Source organism: Ceratotherium simum, chromosome 33 (assembly GCF_057802395.1).
Source record: "Ceratotherium simum simum isolate JZ-2026a chromosome 33, ASM5780239v1, whole genome shotgun sequence".
Lineage (NCBI taxonomy): Eukaryota > Metazoa > Chordata > Mammalia > Perissodactyla > Rhinocerotidae > Ceratotherium > Ceratotherium simum.
Window position 1 is genome coordinate 11416675 of NC_141932.1, and position 12584 is coordinate 11429258.

The 12584-nt window shown below is 55.6% G+C and overlaps 1 protein-coding gene across 10 annotated transcripts in view; it reads right to left on the reverse strand.

Moving 5' to 3' along the window:
• The window catches only part of LOC147912808 (kallikrein-1-like), a 35220-nt gene that overhangs the window by 17097 nt on the left and 5539 nt on the right, over positions 1-12584 (reverse strand). For all 10 annotated transcript variants that reach the window (XR_015549455.1, XR_015549454.1, XR_015549457.1 and 7 more), the window contains exons 2-5: positions 12270-12435; positions 7432-7811; positions 3611-3897; positions 3223-3359 (exon numbers count right to left, since the gene is read on the reverse strand). Coding sequence is in view for 5 of the 10 variants with exons in the window: in XM_087421305.1 (XP_087277431.1) it covers positions 3223-3359; positions 3611-3740 (267 nt within the window). In the remaining 5 variants the exon portion in view is untranslated. The remainder of the gene's footprint in view (positions 1-3222; positions 3360-3610; positions 3898-7431; positions 7812-12269; positions 12436-12584) is intronic.

The window sequence follows — 12584 nt, forward strand, 5'->3', positions numbered from 1 at the left end:
GTGAGCATGAAAATGCAAGTTAACTCGGGGACTTTGACCCAAAGAATGTCCATCCTTCCCTTTCTCCCTCCTTTCTTTGGTCCCTTGGAAGATACTGGGCAGGGAGGGGCCTGGACAGGATGCTCACTCTTGGCTCTGAGATCTCGGATGAGAGCCCGAGAACTTAGGGGGCCAGAGACTCAGAGACAGAAAGTGGGGGAGCGAGAGGGAGTGAGCTATGAGGAGAGGCATGTAGAGAATGCTCCTGCCATGTATAAATGGTGAGTGTGGAGGGAGGAAGGAGAGAGAGACTCAGAGACAGAGAGAGAGACAGACAGACAGACTGAGAGGGAGAGACCCCAGAGAGACAGAATGGCCAAGGTAGGCAGAGAGGAGAGGTGGGGAGACAGCACAGAATGAGGGAGCCTCAGGGAGAGGAGGAACAGGGAGTAAAGGGGAGAGGGAGCCTGCAGAGACTTCAGAGCCAGGCTGAGACAGAGACGGCATGTGGGAGGCAGAAGGAACCCAGACCAGCCAGGTCCAGAGTCCATGGCTGGGCTGATGGCCTGCCTCCTCCCGTGGGGGTTCTGGGGGCCTTATGAGCATCCCCAGCCTGGGCTGTTCCACCTGGGGACAGCGGCCACATTGGGAGGGGTGTCAGGGCAGCCTGATCACAGCCCCTTACAGTGTTGCCGGAGCAGGAGTAGGGACCACGGACCCGGGAAGGAGACCTTGACCCAATCCACAGGCCCCAAACCCTCCCTGACAGCTTCCTCTGCCCTTCTGGACGTCCCTGGAATTCTTCTCTCTGTCCCCTTTGCAAGTCTCTTAGTCTCTCTCTCTCTTCTCTTTACCTCTGTTTCTGCAGGTCTGTGCTATGCTGTCTTCACTTCAGCTTCCCTTACTCTCTGCCTGGTATGTTTTATTTTATTTGTCTTTCTATCTCAGTGCCCTCTTGATTCTCCCTTTTGGACCTCAGGGGCCGAGGGCTGAGTTAACCGTGCTCCCTAGTTCACGGAGCACTGAATTAGCACTCCATGACGGGCCCCTCCATAGCGTTCATATTCATTCATCCATTCCTTGACCCACACCCCCAACTAATAACTCACATATTCCTGCTCGTCCCCATAATCTTCTCCCCCTCCCCGCTCCCCAGAGGCACCCCTTCCAGTGTTTTTAGTGCCCATGATTACTTGATTGTGCTCTGCAGAAGGCGTGTTTGCGGGCACACACTTTCATTTATGTCAGGGTCTTGCGCTCCATGTCTCATTCTGTGTTCACACTTTTTCGCCCATGGCTAGGTTGTAAGCTCTGTCCTTAGTGTGTGTGTGTGTGTGTGTGCTGCACTGTGCTCCCAACTCTGCTCAGTGCCCCACGAGGAGCATCTCCCAGGGTGGACACCTGTCCCCCCCACAGAGAACATGGCCTCCCCTCCTTAAGGGTGTCCTCGCAGAACCTGTGTGAGAAATGTCTCCAGACATCGCCAATGTTTCCTGAAGGCGAGGGACAAAACTGTGTCCATTTGAGAACCACTGGTCTACACCTGTCTCTGACCTTCCTTTCTCCCCTGCCCCAGACTCCTCAGGACACAGGTCGGGTGGGTCCCCAACTTCCAGGTGGTCCATATCTAGAAAGGCCAGAGGTCGCCCGAATTTGATGCATAATCGATTTTACTGCGGGGGAGGGGAGGTCAGGGGCCTTCAGGCATCGGCTGCCATGGTCTCCCTGACCCACTGTAGGTGGGGCAGCACTTTGGGAGACCGTGGGAATACCGGCGTGGCCACACAGGATGTAGCCCCAGGACGCGATTCCATGAAACACGCCGTGGCAGACCAGCACACCTGCTGAGTCACTCTGAGCACAAGGGGGACAGAGAGAGTGAGGAGAGTCAGGGAGCCCCCGGGTTCTGTCTGCACAGCCCCAGCTCTCAGACCTGGGCTCACAGATCACACACAGCGACCCCCCAGCTATGGAGAGAGACAGTATCCCCAGACTCCACTCCCAGAAGAAGGCAGGCAGGGATTTCAACAGAGGGGACAGTGGCCCAAGTCCTGGCCCATGGGGATGGGACTCCAGGGTCCAGGTTCTGCCCATGGACAGTCCCTGCAGACAGGTCAGCAGGAGGAGGAGCAGGACCCATCTCTGGGACCCTGCCAGCCTCAGGGCTCATCTCAGATGTCATCCCTCCCCAGAAGCTTCCTCTGACCACACACTCCTCCCCCCAGAACACTGGGGAGCCATGGAAGGGGTGTGAGCACGGGAGGGGCAGGGCCAGTTCTGAGATTAGAATGACCCCCTGGGGCAGGTGGGGATGGACTGGACAGAGGCTGAGGGCCAGGGGCACGTGAAGAAGGTGGGAACAAGGCCTGACCTGGGGCTGGGACAGTGGGACAGAGAAGAGGGGGCATCAGTGAGAGTCAGGGGGCTGGAGGGGCCAGGCGTGGAGGGAGGGGTAGAGGGAGAGATATTGGTGGATTGAGGACCCAAGGGGAGGAGAAGGAAGCATATTTGGTGGAAAACGCTGGGTTCAAGTAGGACTTGGTGTGTGTGTGTGTGTGTGTGTGTGTGGTGGGGGGTGTAGACGGCTCCTTGAAGCTGCTCAGCTGACACTCAGCTCAAAGCTCAGGATCATCTTGAGTCCTCGCTGCCTCTCACTCCCACTTGCACTCGGTCATTGAATCCCGTGGGCTCCTTTAGAGGTGTCGGGAGTGGACCCCGTCTCCCCCTCCCTGCCACCACCCTGTCAGCCCCATCCTCACCCCCCTGTGCCCCCTGCCTCTCCTCCCCCTGCACTCTGACCCCACACGGATGCCAGAGGGACCTGTGACACCCAAGTCAGACCCTGTCCTGCTCCTGCTCAGCACCGCCCACAGCTGCCGGGTCACTCAGAGGAAGAGCAAAGTCCCCCCCGTGGCCCCAGGGGAGGCCCTGCAGGACAGGCCCCTCTCCTCCCTCTGCCGTCACCGTCCCTCTCTCCCCTGCTCACTGGGCTCCGTCCACACTGGCCTTGCTGGTCCTCACACACCAGGCCCACATCCCTCGGGGCCTCTGCACCTGCTGTGCCCTCTGCCCTTCCCCAGACTGCACATGGCTTCCCCTCACCTGCCGCAGGTGTCTGCTCCACCTCACCTTCCGCAGGAGGTCTCCTCCCCCATCACACCGGCTACTCCCTGGCTCTACCATCTCTCCTCCCACCCCCACAGCACCATCACCTCCTAACAAACAGGGAGAGAGGCTGCTCACCAAGCAGGTTTCCTTGCCAACCTCCAAGTGCTCAGCACACAACATGGACTCAGTCACCGTCTCGGAGAAGGTTTCGGCACGCACATCATTGGACAGAAGTCTGAGGTCCACACACTGGAGTTCATCTGGGTACATCACTGTGAACCAGGGAGATAAAGTGCTGTGGCCAACCTACATGTCCCCAGCCCCTTCTCCCTCAGACCCTGGAATGCAGGTTCCCAGTCCCTCCTCCCTCAGACCCTGGAGTGCAGGTCCAATCCCTCACCCTCAGACCCTGGAGTGCAGGTCCCAGCCCTCCTCCCTCAGACCCTGGAGTGCAGGTCCCAGCCCTCCTCCCTTACACCCAGGGGCCTGGGCTCCAGGCTGCATGGTCTGGCCCCCAACATACACTCATCTGGTTCGATGCTGCCCCAGCCGGAGGCATAGCAGGTGCTCCCCAGGACAAGTTCCTGGGTGGGCAGGGCCAGGACCTTCACGGCGTCGGTTATCTGGGCGGGCTGCGCCAGGCGGAGCAGCATGAGGTCGTGGCTGTAGTCCTCTCCTGGAAGGCGGGTGTGGTTCTCCAGGAGGCTCAGGTTGAAGTCAGGGTGTGGGAAGCTGTGAGTGACCCAGAAGCACTGGACTGTGTCTTCATCCTCAAACAGGCTGTGGTGACCCAGCCAGATCTGATTATTGCTGGGGAGAGAGGGGGATGGAGGGAATGAGGAGGAGGGAAAGGAGACAGGGCAGGGGAGCCTGTGGGAGGGTAGCAAAGAGAGAATGAGAAAACAGTGAGAAAACACAAGAGAGCGAGCAGGAAAGATACAGAGTCACAGAAAAAATAGACAGTGAGTGAGAAAATAAGGGAATGTGACAATGTTAGAGACAGAAATGGAGTAAAAAAGAGCAAATGAGAAACAGAGGAGAGGAAGCGAGGGGGAGACAGAGTGTGAGGGGGAGAGGGAGGGAGGGCGGGGGGTGGGGCAGGAGGGAGGAGGGGGCCTGAGACCAGCTCAGGTGCAGCTGGGGCTGTGGGGCTGGTTCCCCAAGGCCGGCGGGCCCCTCCCACCCAGCACCTCTCTCCCTTCTCCTCCTCCTCCTCCTTCCTCCACTGCCCCCACCAGCGACAGCTGAAACCAGCCCTCCCCTGTGTCCCCCTGGATGGACGACTGTCCCGGAGGGAGGGGCTGGGCAGTGTGAGAAGCCCCCCCCACACACACACACGTTGGGGATGACCCTTTCCTTTTCTCTGGGGGTGCCCCACAGTCCCATCCTGGGGGTGACTGTGCTCTGCAGTGATGGGGGAGAGGGAGTGAAGCAGAGACTAGAGACAGAGATGGGGCAGAGAGATGGAGGGTGAGACCTACAGAGACAGGGGTGACAGCTGAGAGACCCAGAGATGGACAGAGACAGGAAGAGACACAGAGACACGGAGACAGAAGAGAGGTAGACAGAGACAAATCATAGTCACTCAGAGAGACACATAACAGAGCCAGTTACATGGGGAGAAAGAGAGACAGGACAGAGGGAGACACAGGAAGACAGAGAGACAATCACCCAGGGAGACACAGAGAGACAGGACAGAGGGAGACACAGGAAGACAGAAAGCCTACATAGGGAGAGACAGAGAGAGACCAGGCAGCCATGGGAGGCTTCTCTGGGGTCATCCAGTCCCAGCTCTGCCTCTCTCCATGGGACATGGACCAGTCCCATCCTTCTCTCCCTCAGCCCCCAGCCTCCCCTGAGGGGAACGGCGCTGGCTGACCTTTCCTGTGGGAGCAAAGACACCCCTACCCAGAGCCCCTAGCCCTACTCACTCACTCTTGCAGTGGGCAGCTGTGAGCACCCACTGGGGGTGCATCAGGACACCCCCACAGTGAAAGTTGGTGTGATTGCACACAGCTACCCGCCAGGGTTTCAAACGCTTCTCACACTCCCATTCTCCTCTGTTCCAAGACTGGAAGATGGGCAGAGCACCTGCAGAGGGGGTGCTGGGTCAGAGGGAGTGGGAGCTGGCTATGGAGACTGGGGACTGGGCTAGGAGAGGGAGCTGGTGCTGTGGGGCTGGAGGGACATGAGGGCAGAGGACCAGGCTGGGGATTTGGGGACAAGACCATGGGCAAGGAGTATTGAGAGGACCCAGAATTCTGGAGCCATCCCTGGGATTGTGGGTTGGTGGCTGGTCCTGGGTGGGCAGACTTTATGCTGAGAGCAGAGCTGACCCAGGGATCAGGATAGGAGACAACAAGACAGCAGCACCGAGTGTGGGGGTCGGGTGATTTGGGGCCTTGGGCTGGGGGACAGGAGACTGTGGTGAAAGCATAGGTTCAGAGAGGTGGAAGGGTTTCTAGAAACCAGTGTTAAGGACCCCAAGGGAGAGAGCCACTGGCTGGAGAGGAAGGATTTGGGGTGTGTTAAGGAGTCTCAGACTGGGAAATCTTCTATGCCTGGGGTTTTAGGGTTATGAGAAGGACTCAATATTTAAGGGACAGGATTGACAGCTGCCTGCTGGATGGGAAACATCAGCAAGGTACGGTAGGACTTGGGGGCTCAGGAGCCAGTGCATCGGGTCCTAGAGAACTAGGAGGTAGGAGGGGTTGATCAGGGTCCCAGGGTCCAGTGAGGAGGCAGTGCTCCTTGGAAGGGTTGTAGAACCCCAAAGAGAAAGACAGATGGCCCAGGCTCTGCCTGTCAGGTAAAGGAGAAAGTTCTGGAAGTAACTGGGAGGAAGCAGGGACCGGGTGTGGGAGTGAGGGCTGTGAGGAATGTGACGGTGTGGAGAGCTGGAGAAGGCTTTCCGGTGGGGGTGGGAGTGATAAGAAAGAGCCTGGTACACTGGTCTGGGGTGGATGGTGGGCTGGAATGATGAAGCTGGGGTGTCAGTTGAGTGGGGAAGAACTTATGGGGAGGTGAGAGCAGCATGAGAGTCAGGGCCTGCTCCCCTCCCACATCCCCTGATACTCACCACTCCACCCCAGGGACACAGCCAGGCACAGGGCCAGGAACCACATGGTGACAGAGTGTCCAGGGGCAGGCAGGCAGTGAGCTCAGAGCTGGGGAGCCTCCCTGGGGAGCCTTCAGAAGTTCTCACACCCCCAGGGCCCCGCCCCGGCCCTGCTGGCACCCGGGTGTTGGCCAAGGCCCTGCTCACGATTCTGGGATGCAGACATCCCTCACCCTCACCCCCACCCCAAGGCTATGGAAGGGAGAATAGCCTGAATGGATAAGATCCAAGGTTTCCAAGAAGTTTGGTTGTCTCCGCTTTTTCAGTAAAACCAGAGCAGCACATGCGGGTCCAGCACCTGCCCTGTCAAGCAATTGATCAAATCTTCCCCCTCTCCTAGCTGAGGAACACGAGACGCTCCCAGAGAGTGAGTGAGACAGAGTGGTCAGAGACTCACAAGTTAAAACCATAAGGAATGGGGTAAAGGAATCCGTTCAGTCAATGATCTGAACTCCCCACCCACCCCCACAGATCATGTTCTCCAGTGTCACCCTGTGCAGAGAAGTGTGCCTCAGCCTGAGGGAGGAATCCCTGGATCCAGTGCCCCCTCCCCACCCTAACCCCCATTCTAATCCCCTTCCACGTCGTCAGCCAAAACCCGGAACAATTCAACCCCCTAAACTCAACCCAACCAACCCTAACCCCACACACCTCTGACCCAAGGCAAGTGAACCCACCCAACTTAACCTAATACAGCCCCACATCTTCCCTATTCAAAACCAAAACAACCCCACACCCATTCTCAAATCCAGCACAACCCGATTCCAACCTCCAAATCTTCTGTATCCCCAACTACATCTACTACCCCCCCAATTCCACTCCCACATGTTTCCCATCAAAAATCAAATCAAAACCATTCCAAACTCCCAACCATGCCCTCCCACACCAGCCCGCATCATCCAGTCCAAGGCCAATCCAACCCTACTCAACCCGGTTCCCAATTCTAACCACAACCACGCTCCACCCCCATTGTACCTGCTCCATTCCCGAACCCTGTCTCCAGCATTTTCTCTGAACCCAACGCCAGCCCACTCCTGAACCCGCCCCCAGCCCTCTTCTCATCCCTGGTGACCCCCTCTCGGCTCTGACCTCACAGCAGTCGCTGCCCCGCCCTCCACGCCTGCACACACCACGGTGTCCATCAGGCGCCCAGAACAGAACTTGTTAGAAGTTGTGGCCGAGATAACGCTGGCCTTGACAAAATGCAACACACGGAGGAGACTCACCGTGGAGGGCGGAGGACGCACAGCTCACCCACACGTTCAGGCCACTGCCTCCTCCGTCCAGAAGCCCCGGCGGTCGACTAATGGTTCTCAAGGACCGCGCTGCCCGCGCGCCCAGGGTCTCCGGGCTCCTCCTCTGACGTAGGCCTACGTCAGCACGCAGGCCGCGCCCACTAGGGGCGGACGTGGGCAGCGCCATGGCGCGCACGTGTCGTGAGGCTGTGGGCGGGGCTAGTCGCGACGACATGACGTCATGGCGGTGCACGGTGAGACTGACAGCGCAGACGTCAGAAGATGCGCCAAATGGCCCTCAGGTGTTTGGAGTCATCGCGCTTGCGCAGTTTGTGCCCGTCTGGGTGTATCCAGCGGGCGCCGAGCGTGCACTAAATGGGCATAGTAGATGGAAAGACCGGAGTGGGCGATCTCGAGTCCCCAAGAGTTCCAGTTACTACCTCCTAACACCCTGGAACCAAGAGTCTCTGCTTCTGCCTCTGATACATGAGTTCTGCGCACGCGCACACACAGGCACAGACCCACACACACAGATACACGCACGCACACACACACACAGGCTTCTAGCCCCAGGCTCTAGCACTTTCTTCCTCAGGATACAGGAGTCAGGGACCCTCTCCCGGGACCCTTTCAAACACAGGAGTCCAGACTCCCACCCTCTACCTCCCCCACCTGCAGAACCCAGGCCTTCCCACTCCCAACCACATTCCTTCATGACTGTGAGCGCTGCCTTCATACCATATTTGGCAAGGGGCTTCAGACAGCATCCAGTGGGGGCAGGTGAGTGAGGGACCACGGTTACAACTGCGACGTTCATAGAGGGCTAGGGCAGGCCGAGGCTGAGAGTGGGGCACACACCCCTCACCTCCCCAGACCCTGTCTGCCCTGTGCCACTGGGAGAAGGGTACAGGAACCCTGAGCCCAGGGTCCTTTTCCTCACCCTTTATCTCCGGGCTGTGCCCTGCTCTGCCTACATATTCTTCACCTATGCCTTCCCTTACGTTTCTCTAGGTGTCCCTGATGTGTTGTTTTTTATGGTTGGTTGTTTGTTTTTGTGAGGAAGATCAGCCCTGAGCTAACATCCATGCTAATCCTCCTCTTTTTGCTGAGGAAGACCCGCTCTGAGCTAACATCCACTGCCAATCCTCTTCCTTTTGTTCCCCAAAGCCCCAGTAGATAGTTGTATGTCATAGCTGCACATCCTTCTAGTTGCTGTATGTGGGATGCGGCCTCAGCATGGCCGGAGAAGCGGTGCGTCGGTGCGCGCCCGGGATCCGAACCCAGGCTGCCAGCAGCGGAGCGTGCGCACTCAACCACTAAGCCATGGGGCCGGCCCCCCTGATGTGTTTTTAAACGTCCTCTCTCTTTTAAAACTTCTCTTTTCTCTAGAACCATACTCCTTTTGTCTCCCCATCTCATTTGCTACAGGTCCCTGAAAGAGGGAGGAAGGGAAAGGAGAAGAGGGCAAGAAGTTTTCTGTGATTTGGGATGGAGGCAAGGACACTGGATACTGGTTCAGACATGTGGTCACTTGGTGCCAGTCATTCAGGGTCACCCATCTGTCACAGATATTAAACAGATGTGGCCACTCAGTATGTATGACACACAGACTTGTTCCCAGAGTCTGCACATCTCAGCCAAACTCAGTGTCACACGAGGACATGGATGTGGCCATATTCTTCATGGACCTGCATACATGCACAACCAGACTATCAAACTCAGGTACTGATACCGACAGCGCTGTAAGCTGAAATTCACTAGACGTGTGCATGGATTGCAGCTTCAACAATCACAGCACAGATGTTCATATGTGTTTATAAATATGGACAGTTAAGACATGGGCGCATGCACACACACACACACACACACACACACGCATGAAGCTTTGGATATAAAAGCTCAGACATAAATTCACAGCCTCCAATGGAGGTCTGGACATCCAGTGTCGCAGATGCACACACTTGTACGCAAGGTCTGGGTATACAAAGTGGGGTCCTTAATAACATACGCAAGGGAGGGACATCAGGCCCCTAAAGACATGTTCACAAACATGGGTCTATAATATGGTGATTATATCCAGAATTTGATTTCAGTGTTCTTCTGTTTACTCATCTGTTAAACGGGGATTGTTGTAAGGGTTAGGGGTGTGTGTGTGTGTGTGTGTGTGTGTGTGTGTTGTGATGCCTGGAACATAGTAAATGCTTAACTAATATTAGTTATTTTAATCAAGGATACATGATATTTTATGAGACGTGTATGTAGACATTCAGTTTGTGGACAGAGATATGGCCAAATTCAGACATACATGCAGACCCAGAGAAGATAGTCGAGGTCAAAACTTGACACATCCACAAGCCACTTACTGGTGATTCAAAGCTGTAGGCACAAACTCAGAGGCCGAGCATTCAGATGTGGACCCACTAGGTCAGACCCCAGGGCGACACCTTGACACAGGGCTGGGCATCAATGGTGAAAGACACACAGCTAGAGACACACACAGCCAGGACGGGACGTATTTATCCGTCTCTGGATCAGCCCTCGAGTCAGATATTTGGTGTTCAAGGTCACTCACTCTGTTTCACATATGGGGACATGGTTCACACGTGCAGGCAGGTAGCAGACAAGTAGGGCCTTGCACACCTACCATACACACACGCACACACACACACAGAACAGGACTCTGCACAAGCATCAAAGAGATTTTTTTTAATTTTTTTTTTTCACGAGGAAGATCAGCCCTGAGCTAATATCTGATGCCAATCCTCTCAGCTTGGCCCTGAGCTAACATCCGTGCCCATCCTCCTCCACTTTATATGGGACGCCGCCACAGCATGGCTCGACAAGCAGTGCGTCAGTGCGCACCCGGGATCCGAACCGGCGAACCCCAGGCCGCCACGGCGGAGCTCGCGCACTTAACTGCTTGAGCCACCGGGCCGGCCCCACACCAAAGAGATTTTTCAAGGTCAAAGGACTATGAGCCTTTATACTGGGAAACATGGATATATCCCCTCAAGGTCAAAGCCACATACAGACACAGACAGCAACACAAGGGTAGGAATTGCACATACAGATCAAATGACCACATCCTGCCCCCTATTGTTTGGAGCTGGACCTAGAACTCCGGTGAGCAGAAGGCACACAGACGTGGTGGATGAGGGGGATGAGGAGGAAAGAGTGCACTGTCCTGCAGGGGGAGGTGGAGGGGGGAACTGAATGACCTTGGGAGAAAATTCTCCATGGGTCTGTCATGTGTCTTCAGAGCAAAGCAATGAATACATGTTTACTCTGGACTATCTATCAAGGTTATTTGTCTGTCAAACAGTCTCGCAAGATGGTATCTCCCTCAGAGAAGGCTTGTTTACTGTCCAAGATAATAAAGATAATATCTCTCCAGAAAAGATCTGTTGAGACTATATTTATTGTCCAGGACAATAAATATAATACGTCCCTCCAGAGCAGTTTCCTTTGTGGCCCAGGATAATAAAGACGATATCTCCACTGGGGACAAAGGTTGGGAGAGCTCGCTAGCAGCCCCCTCGTAAGATTGATTCCTAAGCTCAAATCCTCAGCTGGGGCACAAATGACCTTGTGCACAGAATCCAACTTGGCTGCTCCGATCACCCCCGTGGGACTTGGGGGGCAAGGTGAACTGATGTGAACGTGAAGCTCATGCCTCCTGCTGTGCTGTGAGTGATAAAGTCCTTTGTCTCTGACCCAGGAGTCTCGTGTGTTCTCCCAGTACCCGTGAAACTGGCAGGCTAACTTATTTGTTTGCAAGTCAATAAAATCTCAGACCCTTCAGAGTTCTTGACCAACAGCTGGGCACTGAGGCAGCACCTGGCCAGATGGAAGTGGAGGGAGGTGGGGGACCAGCTGGGTGCAGCCAGATGGTGGAAGACAGACCAGGACTGAGCTGAGCTTTGAGGGGAGAGGTGTAAGCTGTGGAGAAGCCCCTCCCCACCACTGGATCCCTCTAGACACAAACCCATCCCACCTGCTCCTTGAGAAACTTCCTTTCACCCCTCTTATCCCCCTGTCTCCCCAACATGCTTTTCATCTTGGGTTCTCCCTCTGGGGAGAGCACACTGTTCCCTCAGGCACCAGGACAGACCCCAGGTGCCTCACAGCCTGTCAGACACTGGCCACATCACGTCTGCCTTCTAGATCTTCTCCATCTCCTCAGCCCTAACTCAGTCTACGTCCTCCGCCTCGTCTCTCCCTCCAGTCTCCTCCCCTTCATCAGGGTCTTCCCGTTAGTCTCTCTTCCAATTTTCAGGATGCTGTTTCTTCCCAATCAGGCCCTCATTTTAATAGCAGATATCCTGGGAGATCGGATATTCATTTTGCATTGTAATTCAGCCATTCACAGGATAAGACTCCAGGCTTGGTTTTCAGAAATCTCAGCCCTGTGGCTCTAAGAGATGCAAGTTTCTCTCAGGGCAGATATAGAATCTTTAGATCATGTATGCCGTTCCTGAGCTGAGGAGTTGAAGCCCTGAATTCTTTGGTTCTCCACTTTAACCAGTGCAATTAGGAGCAACTGGTCAATCTCATTACACTTGTTGGCTGAAAGAGTGAGAAAAAAGAGAACGAAGTGATTTGGGAGAGGGAGAGGGAGAGAGAGAACAAGAATTCCAGGGACCTCAAGGGGCAGAATGCTGTCAGGGGTGGGTCTGGGACCTGTGCACCTAGGTCAGCGCTCTCCTCCCCGGGTTCATGGCCCGTACATCTGCTCTGGGCATCCTGACTTTGGGCCATGGTATGTGCTGCTGGAGGGAATCTGGTGGGATTTTGCTGCCCTGACCATCCCTCCCAATGTGTCAGCCCACCTGAGGGTGGCGCAGTCCGGGACGAGGGTGTCCATAAGGTTCCTGTAGCCCCTGAAAGATGTGGTGGGCAGGATCTCATCCCATCACAGGACTCTGGAGCTGTCTGGTCTGTGTGGTCCTCTGCCTCCCACATCCCCAGCTTTGTCCCAGCCTGGCTCTGAGGTCTCTGTAGAGAGAGGGGGACACAAAGGGAAACAGAAGACATGCTCACCTCCTGATTAACATCACAGCTCCTGTCTGTTAAGTACATACCCTGTGCCAAGAATGTCACAGATCCCACTGAATCCTCACAACCCTGTGGGGCCTGGACAACCA